The following is a 23,959-nucleotide window of genomic DNA, read 5'->3' as shown; positions in this document are numbered from 1 at the left end:
ACGCACACATACACACACACACATATATATATATATGATGGGTTTCTTTCAAAATCCACTCATGACAAAATCTACAAAATCCACTCCAAAATTTAAGTAAAAAAAATGGGAAACAGTTCGTGCTAGTCACGAGGCCGAACATCCCTGAAAGTTTCATCCGAATCCATCCAGGGTTCTTGAGATATCTTGTCCACGGACAAACAAACAAACACAACTGAAAACAATACTTTCACTTTTGCTAAGGCAAAGGTAATAATAACAATGATGATGACGCTGATGATGACGGTGGTGATGATGATTTCTTTTATTGGTCACAAGGGCCCAAGACATGGAAGACAATATCAAAAGACGAGACACAACACACAAAGCAATTGGAGTTTACATCCATCAAAAGGAGACGCTACAACATTAAAGGATATGACAAAGGATATATACATTGAAAGTAATTAATAAACAAACAGAGTCCCCAATAGCAGGGCAGTCAACTTAAAGTACTACAGGATGGTAAACCCCTTGCAAAAGACCCAGATTACTCTGCCATCTCCAAGGCATGGAAAGTGCCATCTTCCAGCCTCTTTCCTCCTACTTAGAAAAGCATGCTCAGAGTAGATCCATTCTGTCTCACCAGTCATGCCACACTCGTCTACCTTTCAACGAACACACCAGAAGGCAGCACCTCCCTCTCTACTTTCACTTTCCTAATAATAATAATAATAATAATAATAATAATAATAATAATAATGATAATCCTTTCTACTATAGGCACAAGTCCTGAAATTTTGGGAGAGGGGGCTAGTTGATTACATCGACCCCAGTGTTCACCTGGTACTTATTTTATCGACCTCCAAAAGAATGAAAGACAAGGTCAACCTTGGCAGAACTTGAACTCAGAATGTAAAGACAGATGAAATACTGCTAAGCATTTTTTCCCCGTGTGCTAATGATTCCACCATCTTGCCACCTTAATATAATAATAATAATAATTCTTTTTATTGGCCACATGAGCTAATATAAATCAAAATATTAAAGGACAACACGAGACGATATACAAAGGGTTCTGCTCCAAATTTTTTTAAATAATAATAATAACAACAACAATTCCACAGAACAAACGCCACACACATCTGAACAAAAGCTAATACAACAAGAAATAAAAAAAGCTAAAGCCCATAAAACAAACTGATGCAGTACACCAACAGGAGGAGCCTACAGTCCCCCACCAATCCCCACAAAAACGGGAACACAATACTGCACACACCCCAGGAGCACGGAGGTGCACCAGGTGGTGCAGGAGAAACTCGCATGAAACTACCAAACAAAAAAAGAATATTGATCCTAATAGTAACAGCATTAAAAATAATAATAATAATAATAATAATAATAATAATAATAATAATAATAAGGAAGACGAAATATAATGAAGAGAATAGAAATAAAAGTAATTAAATAAGTAAACAAACAGTTGCTATTGGCAACAGATATCAATGCTGATGACCGTTTACATTAATAATTGAACCAAACCACCTGAACACATTATTGATTAGATAGATAGGTCTGTCTGTGAGTGTCTGCGTGGGAGAGAGGGAATGTGGGTGCATGTGTATGTGTGTGTTTGTATATATATGTATGTATATATATGTATGTATATATATATATATATATATATATATATATATATATATATGTATGTATGTATGTATGTATATATATATATATATATATATATATATATATATATATATATATATATATGTATGTATGTATGTATATATATATATATATATATATATATATATATATATATATATATATATATATATATATATGTATGTATGTATGTATATATATATATATATATATATATATATATATATATATATATATATATATATATATATATAAGCATGTACATGTACCATAATCATTATCGTGATATTGGCTTTTCTATACTGATGGGAGCTGGATCGATCCATTTCAATAAACTGTCTCCCTATTTGTAGCAGTTTTTTTTTTTTTTTCATTATCTCCTTTCATGGAACCCAGCATCCTGAGATAAGCCATCACTTTGTCTGCCTGCATTTCTTTTGCTCTCTCTCCCTTTTATGCACATATATATATATATATATATATATATATATATATATATATATATATATATATATATATATATATACACGTTTTCTTATTTGCCATATAAATTAAGGGTAAACCACTTTTTACCCCCGCCCATACATGACACTCAACTGCAAGATTGCCACACAATAACCAGCATTTGGGTATGAATAATTGGGTACACTACCAGCAGCATATTGGATAGGCACTATCCCTTAGTCAGTCGGTTTCCACACACATATATATATATATATATATTCTTTTCTACTCTAGGTACAAAGCCTGAAATTTTGGGGGAGGGGGCCAGTTGATTAAATCAACTCCAGAAGGCAACTGGTACTTAATTTATCAACCCTAAAAGGATGAAAGGCAAAGTCGACCCCGGCGGAATTTGAACTCAAAACATAAAGACAGACAAAATACCGTTAAGCATTTTACCCACCATGCTATATATGTATATATATATGTATATCACACAAACACACACACACACACACACACACAAACACACACACGGAGGAAGGAGTTGACCAAGGACCCAAAGGCCAAAGAAAAAGTCTCAGATCATGAGGAGAGCTATCATATAGTCATTAACTCCACTAGAACTAACAGCCAAATCACCCTCAGATCTCATACCTAATGTGTTAAAAAAAAAAACCCCAAAAAACAGAAGGATTCATTAAATAATGTAATGTTGCATACACAAAGTCTGAATAGCAGATGGAAATGTCACAGCTGGAAGGCTTTTTATGAAGATAAATCTGCTGGATCAGGCCTGACCTGCATAAACTAAATAACAACTACTACTACTACTACACATATACAGACACATAATTAGTAAATAGAACTAGCACACGTATACAGACACACAAAATTATAAACTTACTAAAGAAAAGATATGTAAGTGGAACAGTGAAGGGGTAGTAGGCTGGGGTAGGGTAGCAGTTAAAATAAATATGTAGTTTTAATAAAATTCTGCAAATCTAGAACAAGTATTATCATTGTAACCATCATCATCATCATTTTAATGTATGCTTTTCGATGGTAGCATGGGGCAGATGGAATGTGTTGAGGCAGATTTTCTATGGCTGGATGCCCTTCCTGTTGCCAACCCTCATTTGTTGTTACTGAGCTAGGAAAAGAAAAGCAATTTAATCTAAACCACCACACAATGTGAGTCAGCACAAACAGAGCCAAAACTTTTCAAAGATATCATTTTCCACTTTTGCACAAATACCATAAACTTTTTAACTAACACAATGTCAAGGTGAGTCATTCCTGTGAAGACAAAATTCTTCTCAGATCAAACACTACAACTAAAAACACAACACACTCCTCTACAGCTAACAGCTATTTGTCCACTTAAGGGAACCTAAATCTATAAAGAAGTTGATCAAGCAGCCATACCACACTAAGTGATATTGAAAAGAATTATATTGATTTAAGCGCAAATATTTTCAAAAATTGCTTCCTTCAACATCTTTAAACCTTTCATTACTGTATTTTTTTTTTAGATGCTCTGTGTTTCTTTCAATTACTTTAAATATAACAAAGAATTTAGTAAAATAACTTAATTTCCATTCAGCTAGTGTTAGGAACATAAATTGTGACTAAGGTTTGGTGGAGGATTTTAATTCAAAACTTATGAAAACAAGACATTTGTACTCAGAGCCAGAGCAGGTTTCAGCCGGGTTTGTAACGAAAGGGTTAATCATTCAAGCCAAAGAAACTGAAAACCCCACACATCTGGAACTCAGGGACCAGGGATTGGGCATACCCACAACATGGAATATTGCAGAAACGACTACTACACACCATAAACAGATGAAAGAACAGACTTAACAAGTGTCTTATAAGATGATATAACAACTCCTGCTCAACTTACCCAAGACTGTCTGTAATTAGAAATCTAAATTAAAACCTTCTATCAAAATTCCTTATTAATTTATGTTCCAAACATCAGCTTAATACTCATAACTATTCTACTAAATTCTTCATTGTTTTCAAAATTAATGGCAACAAAGGTAGTGGATTCCAACAGAAATATAGTAACAAAAGGGTTAGAATATTAGCTAACTTATCACTTGCATACATTTTGCATGTCTGAGTGAAATTCAGAGTTTGTTGTTGGCACTCCGTCACTTACGATGTTGAGAATTCCAGTTGATCCGATCAACGGAACAGCCTGCTCGTGAAATTAAAGTGGAAGTGGCTGAGCACTCCACAGACACGTGTACCCTTAACGTAGTTCTCGGGGATATTCAGCGCGACACAGTGTGACAAGGCTGACCCTTTGAATAACAGGCACAACAGAAACAGGAAGTAAGAGTGAGAGAAAGTTGTGGTGAAAGAGTACAGCAGGGTTTGCCACCATCCTCTGCCGGAGCCTCGTGGAGCTTTAGGTGTTTTCACTCAATAAACACTCACAACGCCCGGTCTGGGAATTGAAACCACGATCCTATGACCGCGAGTCCACTGCCCTAACCACTGGGCCATTGTGCCTCCATGAAACTCAGAGTAACAAAGGAATAAATCACTGATTTTCATATACTAAGTGCTCTTTTGTTTCATTTGAACACATAAACATGTACATGTCTGTGTGAGAGTATATAAATATATATGTATATGTATGTACAGATATATGTGTGCGTGTGTGTATGCATGTATATAAACTGCTTCTATACAGGAAGCTGGCTCCTGGTCAAAACTTTAGATACAGGAATCAATGCATAAAATATAATAATTGTGTGATGGAATTGATGATGGTGGTGGTGGTGGTAGTCCAGGCTGTGGTAGTGGACAGGGTGCAGTTTGCATTAGTGATAGTAGTACTGATTGTGTTAGAGGTTGTAGTATTGGTTGTGGTAGCAGTGGTAGTGTAGGTTGTGATAGTGGCAGTGTTAATTGCAGAATTGGTTGCAGTGCTCGGTGCAGTAGCAATAATAATTTTGGTTGAGGCAGTGGTGATAGTGCTGGTATTTGTGCAAGTTTTGTAGTTGTGATGGTGGTGGTGGTAGTTTCAATGGTGATGGCTTTGGTGGTGATGGCTTTGGTGGTGATGGCTTTGGTGGTGATGGCTTTGGCGGTGATGGCTTTGGTGGTGATGGTTAATGTTGGTAATGAGAATAATAACAACTTCAGATTTTAGCACAATGCCAGCAATTTCGAGGGAGAAGGGGCCCGAAAGGATGAAAAGCAAAGTCAACCTCAGCAGAATTTGAACTCAGAACAGAGTGACGGGCAAAATACCACTAAGCGTTTTGTCCAGTGGGCTAACAATTCTACCAGCTCACCGCCTTAATAATAATAACAAGCATTCTGTGAGTGCAAACCTCCACCGACACAACACCAACGTCCTCTTAACGATTAACTGGAGGTGATTTTTAAAATGAGAATGTCCAAAATAAATTCCTTGAATAAATATCATGAGACCTTTTGGTTTTCTCTTCACTTAAATTCCGGTCTTCCTTTAATAATCTTGTTGTTTCAGATCAATGTATAGAATTGTGTATATATCTAAGTATACTGTAAAGTGTTAAAATGTATGTATAATCTCCTAATATAATAATGAGCATTGTCTTTTTATATTTGTATGCATGTGTGTGTATATATATGTATATATATGTATGTATATATATATATATATATATGCTTATATATATGTGTGCATATATATATATGTGTATGTATATATGTATATATATATATGCTTATATATGTATGCATATATATATATATGTATATATATATGTATATATATATATATATATATATATATAGATATGTATATATATATGTATATATATATATATAGACATGTATATATATATGTATGTATATATATATATATATATAGATATGTATATATATATGTATATATATATATAGATATGTATATATATATGTCATCATCATCATCATCATCGTTTAACGTCCGCTTTCCATGCTAGCATGGGTTGGACGATTTGACTGAGGACTGGTGAAACCGGATGGCAACACCAGGCTCCAGTCTGATTTGGCAGAGTTTCTACAGTTGGATGCCCTTCCTAACGCCAACCACTCAGAGAGTGTAGTGGGTGCTTTTACGTGTCACCCGCACGAAAACGGCCACGCTCGAAATGGTGTCGTTTTATGTGCCACCCGCACAAGCCAGTCCAGGGGCACTGGCAACGATCTCGCTCGAAAATCCTACAGGAGCCAGTCAGGCGGTACTGGCAACGGCCACGCTCAAAATGGTGCATCTCATGTGCCACCCGCACAAGAACCAGTCCAGGGGCACTGGCAACGATCTTACTTGGCTTGCCGGGTCTTCTCACGCACAGCACATTTCCAAAGGTCTTGGTCCGTAGTCATCGCCTCGGTGAGGCCCAGTGTACGAAGGTCTTGCCTCACCACCTCAGCCCAGGTCTTCCTGGGCCTACCTCTTCCACGGGTTCCCTCAACTGTTAGGGTGTGGCACTTTTTCACGCAGTTATCCTCCTCCATTCTCACCACATGTCCATACCAGCGCAATCGTCTCTCTTGCACGCCACAACTGATGCTTCTAATGTTCAGCTTTTCTCTCAAGATACTTACACTCTGACGGGTATTCACATTGACATTACACATCCAACGGAGCATACTGGCTTCATTCCTTGTGAGCTTACGTATGTCCTCAGCAGTTACAGCCCATGTTTCACTGCCATGTAGCATGGTTGTTCGTACGCATGCGTCATACAGTCTGCCTTTTACTCTGAGTGAGAGTCCCTTTGTCGCCAGCAGGGGTAAGAGCTCTCTAAACTTTGCCCAGGCTATTCTTATTCTAGCAGCTACACTTTCAGCGCACCCACCCCCACTACTAACTTGGTCGCCCAGATAGCGGAAGCTATCGACTACCTCTAGTTTTTCACCCTGGAATGAGATAGAAGTTGTTTCCTGTTTGTTTGCAGTCTTTATTGCACCTGAACATCTGCCACAAACAAAAACTAACTTGCTAGTTAACCTGCCTTTGATGTTGCTGCACCTCTTATGTGTCCATAGCTTGCACCGGGTACATCTTATAGAATTATTACCTACTCCTTTTCTACATACTGAGCAGGGCCATCTACCTGAAGGGGTTTGTGTTTTATCTACCTTCCTACTTATTAGGATTTTGGTTTTAGCTAGGTTGACTCTAAGGCCCTTCAATTCTAGACCTTGCTTCCACACCTGAAACTTCTCCTCTAGTTCTGATAGTGACTCCGCAATTAGGGCAAGGTCATCAGCATAGAGGAGCTCCCAGGGGCAACCTGTCTTGAACTCCTCTGTGATTGCCTGGAGGACTATGGTAAATAATAGGGGGCTGAGGACGGAACCTTGGTGGACCCCTACCTCTACCCGGAATTCATTGCTGTACTCATTTCCAACCCTCACCTTACTGGCAGCATCTCTGTACATGGCTCGCACAGCACTCACTAACCATTCTTCTATCCCAAGTTTCCTCATTGACCACCAGATAAGGGATCGGGGGACCCTGTCAAAGGCTTTCTCCATGTCAACGAAAGCCAGGTACAGAGGTTTATCCTTAGCTAGGTATTTCTCCTGCAACTGTCTCACTAGAAATAAGGCATCAGTAGTGCTTTTACCTGGCACGAACCCAAACTGCATATATATATATATATATATATATAGATATGTATATATATATGTATATATATATATATATAGATATGTATATATATATGTGTATATATATATATATATATATATATATAGATATGTATATATAGATATGTATATATAGATATGTATATATAGATATGTATATATAGATATGTATATATAGATATGTATATATATGTATGTATATATGTATATATATATATATATATATATATATATATATATATATATATATATATATATATATATATATATGTATATATATATATATGTATATATATATATATATATATATATATATATATATGTATATATATATATATATATATATATATATATATATCAAATAGAGCCAGAGTGAAAGGTGTGAAGGTCGAGGAGATATAAATGGCAAAGAGAGTGTTGTATGAATAATGAAGGAGGGAGTGAAAAAAATCAATAAACAGCATTTGAAGTGTGAGTATATTTGTGTGTAAAAGAGAGGTATGTTTGCGTGTGTGTGTGTTTGTACAATGTAGATGGGATGGTAATGTCCAACGCTGAAAATGTATATGTGTGTATGCGTGTGCACGTACAAGAGAACTATGAAGAAACTTCACATATATATGTAAAGTAAAAAAAAAACAAAAAAAAACAGGGAAAATAATCCAGAAATCCTTGTCTGGTACTGGATCGATTCCAAAATCTAATCAGTTCGTGCCAGTTATGAGGTCAAACATCCCTGAAAGTTTCATCTGAATCCATCCAGTGGTTCTTGAGATATCTTGTCCACGAGCAAACAAACAAATACGACTGAAAACAATAATAATAATGGTAATAATGGTTTCAAATTTTGGCACAAGGCCAGAAATTTCAAGGAAAGGGGTAAGTTGATTATATAGAACCCCGTGCTCAAAGTACTTATTTTATCGACCCCCCAAAAGGATGAATGCCAAAGTCCATCTCGGCAGAATGGTAATGATAATAATAACAGCAACAGTGATATTCCTAGAGTTTGTGGAATTGGTTGTAATAGTAGTGAATGTGATGACAACGATGATGTATTGCCATTAGGGATAATTGCGATATGGTGGTGGAAGGAGTTAATGATGCCAGTGCCTGTGGAGGTGGTGGTGGTAGTGGACAAAGGACAGGTGTTAATAATGATGTTGATGTTGTTGAGTGGTCAATACCTTGCCAACACCAGGTACTAGTTGTGGATGTGTTGGTGGTGGTGACAGTGGTGGAAGTTATGATGATGATGATTGTAGTTGTAGTGTTGATGTGGTGATGGTGACAGTGGTATTGGTAGTGGTGGTGGTGGTGACATTGGTGGAAATTATATAATGATAGTGTTAATGGAAGTGATGTGGTGGTAGTGTTGGTGGTGGCGATGGTAGTAGTGGTGGTGGTGGTGGTGGTGGTGGTAGTGGTAGTGGTGGTGGTGATAGTAGTGGAAGTTATGATGCTGATTGTAATGAGTGTTAATGGGAGTGATGTGGTAGTGGTGATGGTTGTGGTTGTGATAGTGGTGGTGGTGGTGATGATGGTGGTAACAGTGGTGGTGGTGACAGTGGTTGTGGTGGTAGTAATGGTAGTGGTAGTAGTGGCAGTGGTGGTGGCTGTGGTGGTAGTAATGGTGATAGTGATAGTCAGGGAGGTGGTAGTGACAACGGTGGTGATGTTAGTAGTGGTGGTGATGATGTCCTAGACAGGTGTTAACAGAGCCATTGTTCAGTTTTTTTTTTGTTTTCGTTATTGGATACTCACCTCCCCCTTCTGCCACCACCACCACCACCACTTTGTGCAATCAGCTGGAGTCTTTTTAATGTCTAGATTTGGTCCATGAAAAATTGTGGCAGTCAATATTAGATGACATGGTGGCGGTGGTGGTAGGTGTAGTGGTGATGGTACTTGTTGAGGTCGTGGTGGTGGTGGTGTCGGCAATGGTATTGGTTATTGTGGTGGTTTGATGATGTTGGAGATGTAGGTGGCGTATGTGGAAGGAAAATAGCAGAGATCATAGTAGTAGTGGTAGCCATCATGGTGAAGGTAGTAGTTATGGTGATGATGATGATGGTGATGGTGGTAGCGTTGGTAGTTGCTATTTTGGTAGTGGTGGCCACTATAGTGGTGATGGTGATAATAGCTGTCATAGTAGTTGTGGTGATGATGGTGGTGGAGGTGAAGATAGCCGTGGTGATGGTGGTGGGTTCAGTGGTGGTGGTAGATTGGGGAAAGATGCTTTCATATGTGACAATGGTAAGAGTGTGACGAGAGGACATGGAAAGGAAGTGGGGGGGGGGCGAACTACATCATTCGGATAAACCAGAGGAGCAGGAAATACTGCAGTAGCAGTAGAAAAGCCAGTGAGAGGACACAGAACTTTATAAGGTAGTGTTTGTAAGTCTGTTTGTTTGTGGTTGCTGTCGATATTTAGCCCAAGGTCATTGGTGACCAAGTAGACAATGGTCAAAAACAATCTAACCATGATCATCCTGTCATTTTTTTGCATATCTAAAACTGCTCTTTTTAATGTGCGTTTCACATTTTTTAGACAGTATAGTATGATTTGAGGGAGATTTAGCTGCTGTTTCAAGAACCACCAATATACATTGATAATACTCTCTCGAGAATTACCACCATCAGCAAAGAAAACAACAGAATCATGAACTGGTGTTCACAATTCTGTATTGTTCACCTGTATTGCGTTCAATAGTTCACCAGTATTGCCTTCAATAGACATCACTAGAATTTCTGGACAAGAAAGGGTATCAGCCACTAACCATACTGAAGGTTTATATACAGAGCCATTGTTCTGACAGTTTTAGTAAAACATGGACTGTTTATAGCAGGCAAAAAACAAGAAACCTAATAAAATTCTACCCAAACTTTTGACACAAAATGTTGCATGTTCATTGGTTGGACAAATTCCCAGACACTGAGGTCTACTACAATCATGCAGTGTTGCCCAGCATCCAATATGTGCTACATGGAACCCAGCTGTACTGGTCTAATTGTATTGCCAGAATAAGATAACAAAGAACAACCAAAGTATCTTTTCTACAGTGAGTTGATAGAAGGGAAAATGTCTGACCAATGGACAGTACAGACATGACAATAACACTTTCAAGGCCCCAAACCCATAGAAAAGTAGCAGGAATCGAGAGTCATGGAAGACTCTTGCAGCTGAGAGATCCATGTGGCACAGTCTCATACAGAAAGGTACTCTGACTCTCATGCCAGGGTAGTTTTGCTTATGATTTAGCATGATGGTGTCTGAGAATGGCTTGGGATGGTGGTGATGTTGGTGATAGAATTGATAGTGTTAAGAACGGTGGTGTTGGTGGTCACGTTGAAGGCGGCTGTGTTCTTAGAGGAAGTGGAATTTGTAGTAGTGTTGGTGATGCTCATACTTTTAGTGATTGTGTCCTTGGCGGTAATTCTGTTTAGAGATAGTGGTGGCAGTGGTAGTAGTGGTGGTACTGTTGTTAGGAGTGTCAGTGTTGATTGTATTCCTGCTAGTGGGAGTAGTGTTACTGTTCAGGATGGGGGGGGGGGTATCTAAGGCATAAATAGCAAACAATATTATCAACTCATTAGTAGTAGTGGTGTGCTACAGCTGAGATGGAAGTGTTGTATAACCTTATTCTTCATATAAATAATGATGATGATGATGATGATGGTGGTGTTTCTTTTACGCTACCCTCGTGACTGTTAGATATTAAGTGTATATGTGTGTGTGTGTGTGTCTGTGTGTGTGTGTGTGTGTGTGCATATGTCTGACTATATACATTATGTATGAGGACCTTAGCACCTATGAGACTGTGTGTGTGTGAACAAATAACTGTACGTGTCTCCGTGCATGTGTCTAGCTGTATGAATGTGTTGTCAGTTTTTTTGTGAATGCCTCTGTGTATGTATCTGTTTCTTAGTGTGTGCGTGTGACAGTCAATTAAGTGTGGGTGTGAGTTAGTCAATCAAGTGTGTGTGTGTGTGTGTGTGTGTGTGTGTGTGTGTTAAATTCATTGCCAGTAGTAATTATATGGGTGTATGTTAAGAGTACTCAAGTTGACAACTCTGCTCAGTGGAGTTTATGAAAGACAATATAAGAAATAGAAAAGAACTGACATTTATACGAAAATGTCAACAATGAAAAATTGGAGGGCTTTAGGATCTCCAGTTCCCAGTCTGGCGTGTGTATGAGAAAGAGAGACAGAGAGAAAACATAGAGAATGTATATGCGCATGTGTGTGTGTGTATGTTAGGGAAGCCTTGAAGGTATCTTCTGTAGAGCTATGGTTCTCAACTGAGATCCATGTAGCCCTTAGGGGTCCATATAAGATTTTGTTTGTTAAAATTTATCTGTAATAAATTGATTATTCTAGTGCAATACACAAAATATTTTAACAATTATATTTTAACAATTATAGGCATAGGTGTGGCTGTGTGGTAAGTAGCTTGCTTACCAACCACATGGTTCCGGGTTCAGTCCCACTGCGTGGCACCTTGGGCAAGTGTCTTCCACTATAGCTTCGGGCCGACCAAAGCCTTGTGAGTGGATTTGGTAGACGGAAACTGAAAGAAGCCCGTCGTATATATGTATATATATATATATATATATATATATGTATGTATGTATGTATGTGTGTTTGTCTCCCCCACCATTGCTTGACAACCGATGCTGGTGTGTTTACGTCCCCGTAACTTAGCGGTTCAGCAAAAAAGAGACCGATAGAATAAGAACTAGGCTTACAAAGAATAAGTTCTAGGGTTGATTTGTTCGACTGAAGGCACTGCACCAGCATGGCCGCAGTCAAATGACTGGAAAAAGTAAAAGTACATAAAAGTATGTTGTGAATACTTTTGGTCAACGGTTTACTCAGTCAGTGTTGATTTGGTGCTACACGGCAATCCTGGCTATAATTTGGTCAATGACAAAATGACAAGAGAGAAAACACAGAACAACAGCCAACATTTCAAGTAATTTCCGTTCTTTTAACTAAGGTTCTCCTCATTAATTGCAGTTTCATGATGAGAAAGTAATTTAACTAAGAACCATCATTTAGGTTATTGTTCTATCAGAACTGCAATTTCTTGGCAAGTTTAGGTACAGCTATAGTAATAGAATTTAAAAGTGTGTACTTTGGAAATTTTCCATCATTAACTTGGTTTTCCTAGTGTCAATGACACTTGGTGTGTGCATGTGTGTGTGTGCATGTTTGTGCATGCATGTGTGTGGGGGAGGGTCTCAAAAGGTGAATAACTTATGTACATGTACTCTTTTCATGATCCAAAGTCTGGCCCTGTGCTTTGTTTGTTGAGAATGCGCAAGTGGAATCTTTAGGAATCTGTCCATCTACAATGGAAAATAAAGGGAAAGTATCGCAAATCTAAACCCTCTAAATTCACTAACTATACAGCGGTGTGCAGGGGGGACCCAGAGTTAATCCTCGTCGCTGGAATTTTAACAAAATCACATTTTTTTCACTAAAAACATTCCTGATTACCTCCTTCATAATCCCGAAAATCATTGTGGCCATTGGTTCAGCTGTTTGACCATGAAAAGGGAACAAACAGACAGACGGATATAACACCCATTATAGTAAGATTATTATAATTATTATGTAAGGCAGCGAGCTGATAGAATTGTTAGCACACTGAACAAAATGCTTACAGCTTTTTGTCAGTCTTTATGTTCTGGGTTCAAACTCTGCTGGAGTCAACTTCGCCTTTCATCCTTTCAGGGTCGATAAATTAAGTACCAGTCAAACACTGAGGTTGATGTAATCGACTAGTCTCCTCCATACCAAATTTTAGGCTTTGTTGTTGTTATTATTATTATTATTTTTATTATTATCATCATCATCATCATTATTATGGCAGCAAGCTGACAGAACCATTAGCATGCTGGACAAAATGCTTAGCAGCAATTGATTCATTGTTACATCCTGAGTTCAGATGCCATCAAGGTTGACTTTGCCTTTCATCCTTTCGGGCTCAATAAAATAAGTACCAACTGAGTACTGGGGCCGGTTTTAATTGACTAGTCTCCTCCCCTTAAATTGCTGGCCTTGTGCCAAAATTTGAAACCATTATAATTCTTTTTGTTATCATTATTATTATTATTATTATTATTATTGTTATTATTATTATTATTAAAATGAAAAAGACAGCGAGCTGGCAGAATAGTTAGGACGCCAGGTGAAATGCTTAGCGGTATTTCACTCGTCGCTATGTTCAGAGTTCAAATTCCGCTGAGGTCGACTTTACCATTCATCCTTTCGGGGTCAATAAATTAAATTAAGTACCAGTTGAACACCAGGGTCGATATAATTGACTCATCCCCTCTCCTGAAGTTGCTGCCTCATGATTGTGAGCTCAACGCCTTCACTGGTGGAGGAGGTCTTTAAAAAAGGCCCAAAATGTCACATGCTCAACCCACCAGCAACTCTACTCAAAATTTTCCCAAAACACTTGGATTTCTTAGTTATTCCTACAATTAATTTTGTTTCTCTCTTATTTGTAGTGTTTCAAATCAATATATGAACAAGCTAAGCCACTACAGCCAGCCTATCAATACAACCCCAGCTGATACAAAACAGAAAAAAAGTGGAGAGAGGTGGGGCTCAGAAAAGAGCAATAAATAAATAAACAAAGAAATAGAACCTTAAAATATTCTTCTTCTTTTACATCCAGTTGTTCTTTGGTTAGTTTGTAATCCCACGGTGGCCGTTTAGGGATGTCCAGCACAGACCCTGGTAAATAAATTGTCTCAAGGTCCACTTCTAGATCTTTCTGTAAAACAAAATGAAAACACATAAAATTAGTAATAAAATATGGGTTATAATGAAGGGGATAGAGGAAGCAGTACAAGGGGATACGAGGGGTAGTAGTAGTAGTAAGAGGGATAGTAGAGTATTAGTACATAGGGGACAATAGAGTGGTAGTAGTAGTAGCAGTACAAGGGGGTAGTGGAGCATTAGTACATGAGGGGAGTAGTAATAGTAGTACAAGGGGAGTGGTGAATTAGTACATGAGGGGAGTAGTAGTAGTAGTGGTAGTACAAGGGGGTAGTGGAGCATTAGTATATGAGGGGAGTAGTAATAGTAGTACAAAGGGAGTGGCGAATTAGTACATGAGGGGAGTAGTAGTAGTAGTAGAAGGGGTAGTGGAACATTAGTACATAAGGGGAGTAGTAGTATTGGTAGTAGTAGTACAAGGGGTTGTGGAGCATTAGTATGTGAGGGGTAGTAAAGTATTAGTGCATGGGTAGGAGGTAGTAGAGCATTAGTACATGGGGGTGGTAGAGTAGTAGTAGTACATGGGGGAGGGTATTAGTGATAGACGATAGGATAGTGTAGTATTAGTAGCACATGAAGTTAGTGGTGTTGGTGGGGAATGAACTTTAACAGATTTTTTTTACCAAATCCATGATTTACCTTCTTTTAGGAGACAAAGTACAAAAAAAATTGAAGAAATCTCACCTCTGACACTGGAGTGTATGGCTGCCTTGCTAGTTTTTTGTTTTTCTCAATCTCTTCTTTAGACTCTTGAAAAAATTGCAACCGGTACCTGGAGAGAGAGAGAGAGCATTCAAGAATTTCAAAAACTATGGTAACATTGGAAAGAAAAAAATTATTTTGATAAAATAAAGAGTGTGTTAATTGACTGAGATAAACCAATCAATTGTCTTCATTATAAAACCAAAGGGGTGCTTATGTAGATAGATTTATAATCAAAGGCAAGTGCAGCTAACCATCTCGTCTTTTTACAGGTATGGTATGCAGGATTAAATTATCTAATGGAATGGTTCTTAACCTAGGTGATAGTAGACCTCTGATCAAATAACGTTTATGACATGACCATCCTGTCTTGTTTCCAGTCATAATTGTTCCTTCTTCCTTTTTGAGAAGACAAAGATATGATGCATAGACGCCAGAGAAATATGCCCCCATGTATTACATGTAATACACGGGACAGGCAAAGAGTTAACTACAAAAGCTATGCCTGCATTTATTAACAAGAATATGGCAGAGGGAAGACAAACAAATAACACAAGACCGTGTAAAAAACTGTGTATCATAGAACCTACAGAACTGAAAACAATACCAGATGAACCATCAGAAAGATTAATAAGAAAAATAACGACAGCAACAACAATACATACTGCAATAACAAGGGTACCTCACCAACACCATGAAAAATTGGCTTCACATTAAATTTATTAGATTCTTTGAAGATCAGATAATTATTTTAGTATTTTGGTGGTGTGGGCATGTCATAGAGAGGGTATTATGTAACTAATACAAGAATGTAAATGTATTCTTGATTTTTTTTTTGCTTGTATGGTATGTCGATGTGCATTTTAAATATGATATATGAATGTGTGTGTGGGGGGGATATATATACACATATATATGCACACACACATATGCAAGTTTTATTTTATATGCATATATGTGTGTGTCAATGCATATGTTTGTACATGTTTGTGTGTGTGTGTGTGTGTGTGTGTGTGTGTGTTTTGCATTTTTCCCAAGCTGTCATTTTATGAATTATGAAACAATTTAGAGATAAAAAAAAGAAAAAAAGACAGACACATCCCTAGTCATCAGCAACACCACCCTTTTTTTTAAGCCAGAAAACAACAACATGAACAACTAAAAGAATGTGAAAGAAAAAATACATACATATATATATATATATATATAAATAAATTTGGACAGAATCATTTACTGGAACCAACACCCATTCACACAGACGTACACACATCATCCACATACACATACACGTACAGCCAGGCAAATGGTTTATGGTGGGAGAGGCTGTGAAGGGAGCCAGTGTTTTTCTTGTTTTCGTTCTGATTTCCCTGGCATTAAGCAAATTTGATGAGAGAAACAAAAATCTCTGGCATTAGATAAACCCCTTTGGCTGGAAGTTGGCTGCTCGGTCAACATAACAGACTGAAAGTTAATTCCCCAATTTTGATATTCTTAATCAGGGACAAAAACAATATCTTTTCATCTTTTATTTGTTTCAATCATTTGATTGTGGCCATACTGGGGCACTGCCTTGAAGGGTTTTAGCTGAACAAATTGACCCTAGGACTGATTATATTTTGAAGTCTAGGACTTCTTCTATTGGTATCTTTTGCCAAACCACTAAACATACCACCACCGGTTGTCAAGCAATGGGGGAGGACAAACAGAGACAGAAACACACACACACACACGACAGGCTTCTTTCAGATTCTGTTTACCAAATCCACTCACAAGGCCTTAGTCGGCTTGAGGCTACAGTAGAAGACATTTGCCCAAGTACCACGCCATGGGACTGAACCTGGAACCATGTTGCTGGGAAGCAAGCTTCTTACTACACAACCATAATTCAGAATGATTAAATACCTGTATATTTGCTGGCTGAAAACAGGTGACATTTGGGAATTTGAATTATTCTAACAATGTTCAGCCCTTGTTGCAGTGTTGTGACTTGTATGCCTCAATGACACTGAGAGATATGCCAGCAAAGTGCAAGCTTCTGATAGGGCCACCTATGTTGGACAGATCAAAAGATAGAGGCCAGACTAACATGGACCTCCTCTCCCCAGAGATAAAAATGGGTTTGCGTAAGGTAAACGTCCCTACCTAGTAAAAAGCAAAATTTCAGAAGCATCAATGATAACTGAAAACCAACAAGATCTTGGGAGAAGAAACCCTTTCCTCAGGCTTTTGAGATTGTGCAAAGGGAGGTAGGGTTGCTTGCAACAGAGAGTGGACTTTGCTAAAGGTAACAAAGGGCCAAGTGGGGTTAAACCAAATAATGGATAACCCTACCGCTCATGTAGGCCACAGCAGGATTTGAACTCAAAACATAAAAAGCAGAAACAAATGCTGTAAAGCATCCTATACAATGATCTACCAATTCAGCCAGTCCACCACCCAAGAACAACATTTTATTTGTCCAACCCAGGAGGATGAAAAGTGACAGTGACCTCTATGAGATCTGAACTCAAAATAAACACCACAGAGCATTTCATCCTACGCCCTAACAACTGCCTCCGACAATTACAACTTCCCTTCTGTTTGTTTCCTTACACAGATTTGGCAGATTTCGGTGTATAGTGAATAGTCATTTTCTGAATTATTACATGGCTTAGTCAGAAGAAGAAGGACAGGGCCCATGATCGTTTTGTAAGTGTCTGGTAAACTCATCACTGTAAATTCATTGTGAGTAATTACACTGCAATAAATACATCGCCTGTAATTTCATCACCTGGTAATTTTGTAGCAAGGTAATTACATCGTAAGCCAATATACATTATTCGTAAATTCATTGTCATGCTAATTTTGCATTTTTTTCTCTTTTATCTGCCGAGTAGATGCATTGCTAAACTTTATTTAACCCTTTAGCATTTAAACCGGCCATACTGGCCAAAAGTATTTTGTGTTCAAACTGGCCAGATCTGGTCTCTCACACCAACCCTACAATATTGTTTTAAAAATTAACAGCTACTTCATCAAAATCTCATAGCTACAAGATAATGCATGATTAGTTCAAAACAATGTGGATGAAAAAGCATTCATTTTGGCAGAATAATGCGAACACTAAAGGGTTAAGGGATAAGCGTGTGGTATTTCATTAACAATAAAGACAAAATTTGAACGAAAACATAACATCAAGTTTAACCATGGATGGGAAAACAAATCAAAATTACTTTTAAAAAGCAGAATCTCAAACAGACACAGAAAAAAGATAACACTGTTTTACATTGGGAAAGAAAAATATCGTAAAATAAGTGCAGATGTGGTTGTGTGGTAAAGAAGTTTGCTTCCCAGTCACATGGTTCCAGGTTCAGTTACAGTGCATGGCACCTAGAGTGTCTTCTACTGTAACCTCAGGCCAACTAAAGCCATGTGACTGGATTTGGTAGATGGAAACTGTAAGAAGCTTGTCATACATGTATGTGCATGTTTTTGTGTCTGTGTCTGTCTTCCACCACCACTTGACAACTGATGATGGTGTGCTTGCACCAGAGAATAAGTACCAGGCTTAATATAAAAAAAAAGTACTGGGATCAATTCATTCAACCAAAAATTCTTCAAGGTGATGCCCCAGCATGGCCACAGTCTAATGATTGAAACATGTAAAAAAATAGAAGATAAAAAAGACAAATGATGAACAATGTCTCTAAAATAATTCCTGATTTGGTTGTCTGGTGAAGGAGCTTGCTCTGCAATTATGTGGTTTCAACTGCGATTCCACTGCATGGCACTTTTGACAAGTGTTGTCGTAAATCTCAGGTTGACCTGTGCCTTGTGCATGGAATTTGGGAGTCAGAAACAGGATAGAAGTCCTATGTGTGTATGTGTGTGTGTGTGTGTGTGTGTGTGTGTGTGACCGTAGTACTTGGCTAGTGCCTTATTAACCCATACAAGAGTGAAAAATGAGATTGGAGCTTAGAAAACATAAAAGGACACAGCTAAATACCACAAAACCGATTTAGATAATTCACCATCTTACTGCACAATTCATTCACTCAAATAACATGTTATTTTCATACTAGCATGAGTTAGATGAATACATACTATTGAGGTATTGGAGAATATTGTAATGGTCAGTTAGGTTGAAGAACCAATCAGCTTTTAGCATGGCCATGCAAAGTACTTGTTTCTACCTAAGTAGGAACAGCAAAGGAAGAATTCACTTAATACAGCTCTCGCAAGCATGAAGGACACAAGAGGGCATAGAGGACATTTGATCATATCTTTAATGTTTTTGTAATAAAACCCAGATGTGCACCGTGAAGAGAAAATGAACAACAGATGGCTATTGCAGCTTGTTCCCTAACCCATAGTAAAGCTAAACTACCAGGTCAGGTCACGCTGCCTTTCTCAGCACAGCATGCAAATGTTATACTCATGGATGCACAGATGGTAATGTGGTTAAGAAGTTTATTTTGCAATCACATGGCTTCAAGTTCAATCCCAAAGTAGAGCATCTCAAGTAAGTGTCATCATATAGACTGAAGCCTTCTGAGTGAAATTAGGTAAGTGAAAACTGTACAGAAGCCCATCATACACACACACACATTGAGTTGTCAGATAAATTCACTCATTTCATTCCAATGTTATTTGAAATAGCACAAAAAATATTGTAGTGTTTTATGAGGTATTTTGTAGCTCTTTTCTTCCTCTACAACTTTTGTTTATTGATTATAGAAATTTGAACAAACTTTCCAGATATATAATGATGGCCTAACAGTTGAGGGAACCCGTGGAAGAGGTAGGCCCAGGAAGACCTGGGCTGAGGTGGTGAGGCAAGACCTTCGTACATTGGGCCTCACCGAGGCGATGACTACGGACCGAGACCTTTGGAAATGGGCTGTGCGTGAGAAGACCCGGCAAGCCAAGTAAGATCGTTGCCAGTGCCCCTGGACTGGTTCTTGTGCGGTTGGCACATGAGATGCACCATTTTGAGCGTGGCCGTTGCCAGTACCGCCTGACTGGCTCCTGTAGGATTTTCGAGCGAGATCGTTGCCAGTGCCCCTGGACTGGCTTGTGCGGGTGGCACATAAAAGACACCATTTCGAGCGTGGCCGTTTTCGTGCGGGTGACACGTAAAAGCACCCACTACACTCTGAGTGGTTGGCGTTAGGAAGGGCATCCAGCTGTAGAAACTCTGCCAAATCAGACTGGAGCCTGGTGTTGCCATCCGGTTTCACCAGTCCTCAGTCAAATCGTCCAACCCATGCTAGCATGGAAAGCGGACGTTAAACGATGATGATGATGATGATGATGATGAATGTCCAGTAGAAAAAAAAATTAGCATTTTTGACACCTTTTTCTCTTCACTTTTAATTGAGGTTCCAAAATCTGCCAGAGAGAGAAAAAAAAACAAATATTGTTTTCAAATTTTGGCACAAAGCCAGCAATTTGGGGGGAAGGAGTAAGTTGATTACATTGAGCCCAATGTTCAAACTGATACCTATTTTATCGACCCCAAAAGAATGAAATGTAAGAGTTGACTGTGGCAGAATTTGAACTCAGAACATGAAAATGGTTGAAATACCATTAAGCATTTTTATCCCACATACTAACAACTCTGCCAGCTCACCACCTCAAACAAACAAATACTGATTTCAAATTTTGGTACAAAAGCAGCAGTTCTGGGGGAAGGAGTAAGTCAATTAGATTGGCCCCAGTGTTTTAACTGGTACTTATTTTATCAACCCCGAAAGGATGAAATGCAAAGTTGACCCCAGTAGAATTTGAATGCAGAACGTAAAGACAGACGAAATGCCGTTAAGTATTTTACCCCACATACTAATGGTTTTACCAGCTTGCCACCTTAAGCAAACAAACTAATATTGACTATCGACAAGGACTGCAATAAACGTTGAGAAAAGTTATTGACCAGAAAAATAAATTCATTTAGAGTGATGATCATCATCAGTACTTTAATCCCCGTTCCACACATGCAGAACACTTTGATGGTAGGTCTGTTTGATCAGGTTCAATGTTGACTTGGGACCACACAACGAGGAAAAATACACTGCCTAATGTATCACACTGGATAATGCATTCTGTCCGAAGTAAAAGGAGATGGTCACTGCTAGAATATCTTTATATATATCATCATCAACATCCGTGTACAAGATATATTTATAATATATAAGATATATTTATCGTAATCATGGCTGTTGCTGGTAGCATGATCTTTGAATGTTGGGCCTCACAGAGGCGATGACAAGTGACTGAGACCTTTGGCGATATGCTGTGCTTGAGAAGACTTGTCAAGCCAAGTGAAACCGTAGTTGTGGCCATTGCTGGTATCATGTAAATGGCACTTAAAAAGCACAGATAAAAAATGACTGACCTTCGTTCACTGGGGTGTAAATAATTGTTAAAACACTATATCTAAAAGCAGGAGCTATGGTCACAGGTGGAACTCGTTTGTTCACAGGCCTACTGGATCAGGAACTAACCTGGGGTTAAACATCTATGACAAAGAAACAACAAATAAATGAGTAAATCAATTCATTTGATGTCACTGTAACCTGATCGTCTTAAAGCCTCAGTGACACACCAAGACTCGCTCACTGAAATGAACTAACAACGTCAGAATTTAACTTCAGTAAACCTTTTAATTACATAAATGAATCAGGTAACATCTACCCCTACATCACCCTACACACACAGAGGAAAATTAATTTTGGCTTTCCTCAGACATGTGGGTGGTGCTTTTTGTGCTTTTTTTTTGTTTTGTTTCTTTCTGCTTTTGATGGTTTTTCTCTTTTTTTTCAACAGAAAAAAAGAAGGTAAAAATAACTAACAAATGCTGGAATAATAGTTTGGTGCTTTCTTATCGACAGCCAATTTTTTAAAGTAATGAACTATCAACCCCAGTCTTTGAATGACACTTTATTTTATCAACTCCAGAAGGATGAAAGGCAAAGTCGACATCAGCAAGATTTGAACTCAAAACGTACAGGTGGCAATGTTTCTCTAAAAGAAAATGGAGAAACATGCAACATACAAAGATTCAGAACTAGATATCAACCCTGGCAGTATTTGAACCCAGAATGTAAAGACAGCATTTTCTTAGCATTTTCCCAGTGTGCTAATGATTCTGCCAGCTCATTGCCCTTTATATTGAAATATTAAGAGTGTGGAAATGGCAACAAAAGACAAATATAGGCACAGGTGTGGCTGTGTGGTAAGAAGCTTGCTAAGGCGGCGAGCTGGCAGAAATGTTAACACACCAGGTGAAATGCTTAGTGGTATTTTGTCTGCCGTTACGTTGTGAGTTCAAATTCCGCTGAGGTCGACTTTGCCTTTCATCCTTTCGGGGTCGATAAATTAAGTACCAGTTATGCACTGGGGTTGATGTAATCGACTTAATCCCTTTGTCTGTCCTTGTTTGTCCCCTCTATGTTTAGCCCCTTGTGGGCAATAAAGAAATAAGAATGGCAACTAGATCTCCCTGAAAACATACCTTACCAGCTTTTAAAAACAAAAAAGAATGAGAGAACATGCTAGATAATGTAGTTCTGGACATGTTATGTTTGAATAAAAAGCAGGATGATCACAGTTGAAATGCCTTTAATCATAGGCCAACTAAGTCAGGCCTGACCTGGGGTTAAACAATGATTATGTCAACAATGATAAACTACTAGGTTTATTCGATCAGACCTCTCCAGGACTACACAACAACAACAACAACAATCACTACAAATAACACAAGCCAATGAAGAGCCCCTATGAGATCTTGACTTGGAAGAAATATCAGCCAACCATCTTTATTAAAGAAGAATCATCATCATCATCATCATCGTCGTCGTTTAACGTCCGCTTTCCATGCTAGCATGGGTTGGACGATTTGACTGAGGACTGGTGAAACCAGATGGCTACACCAGGCTCCAATCTGATTTGGCAGAGTTTCTACAGCTGGATGCCCTTCCTAACGCCAACCAGTCTGGGAGTGTAGTGGGTGCTTTTACCTGCCACCGGCACGAAGGCCAGTCAGGCGGTACTGGCAACAGCCACGCTCAAAATCGTGTATTTTATGTGCCACCCACATAAGAGCCAGTCCAGGGGCACTGGCAACGATCTCGCTCGAAAGTCTGCACAAGGTAAGTTTTCGATGTATTATAACTGTAATGTAAAGAAGTGGTCAATCCTGGAACTTATAAGACTGATCAGAGATTAAGCAACAACAAAAACAACTTTAACAACACCACCTGGAAACAGATTTCAATGGAAGAATAACTTGAACCAGAAGAGAATATAGAACTTATAGGTCAGAGACAGTCTATTAGAGACAGCCATATGTTACAGATGGTGTGCTTAAATTAAGTAAAATATTGACATATCTCAACAACTGTGCTGTTAGCAGTAGGTTCAGGCAACAAAATTTACATTATAATTGTCATTTGGAAAGTAATGTTTCCCAATATAAGTTTTCTTCTTTTCCCATCAATAAACAAGGCTCATGCATGAAATTCACTGGTGACATCTGTTACACGCTAACAACAATTAAAATTTATATATACATATGTGTGTGTGTGTGTGTGTATGTGTGTGTGTGTATTTATGTTGCACATGAACAACAGCTATATAAACAGAGGTCGATTAGACCCATACCACAGTTTCATGCAGTCAGTTTTGGGGTTAACTGTAGACATGGTTTCATATATAATTGACCAGACGAAATTGAGGCTTAGTCC

The 23,959-nt window shown here is 38.3% G+C and overlaps 1 protein-coding gene across 1 annotated transcript in view; it reads right to left on the bottom strand.

The window, feature by feature from the left end:
* Positions 1-23,959, bottom strand: part of LOC106875309 (guanine nucleotide-binding protein-like 1) — a 79,371-nt gene that overhangs the window by 41,486 nt on the left and 13,926 nt on the right. The window contains exons 3-4 of the mRNA XM_014923396.3: positions 15,219-15,306; positions 14,401-14,529 (exon numbers count right to left, since the gene is read on the bottom strand). Coding sequence (XP_014778882.1) covers positions 14,401-14,529; positions 15,219-15,306 — 217 coding nt within the window. The remainder of the gene's footprint in view (positions 1-14,400; positions 14,530-15,218; positions 15,307-23,959) is intronic.

Source organism: Octopus bimaculoides, chromosome 21 (assembly GCF_046866305.1).
Source record: "Octopus bimaculoides isolate indiv1 chromosome 21, ASM4686630v1, whole genome shotgun sequence".
Taxonomy (NCBI): domain Eukaryota; kingdom Metazoa; phylum Mollusca; class Cephalopoda; order Octopoda; family Octopodidae; genus Octopus; species Octopus bimaculoides.
This window is presented reverse-complemented; position numbering and strand designations above follow the sequence as displayed.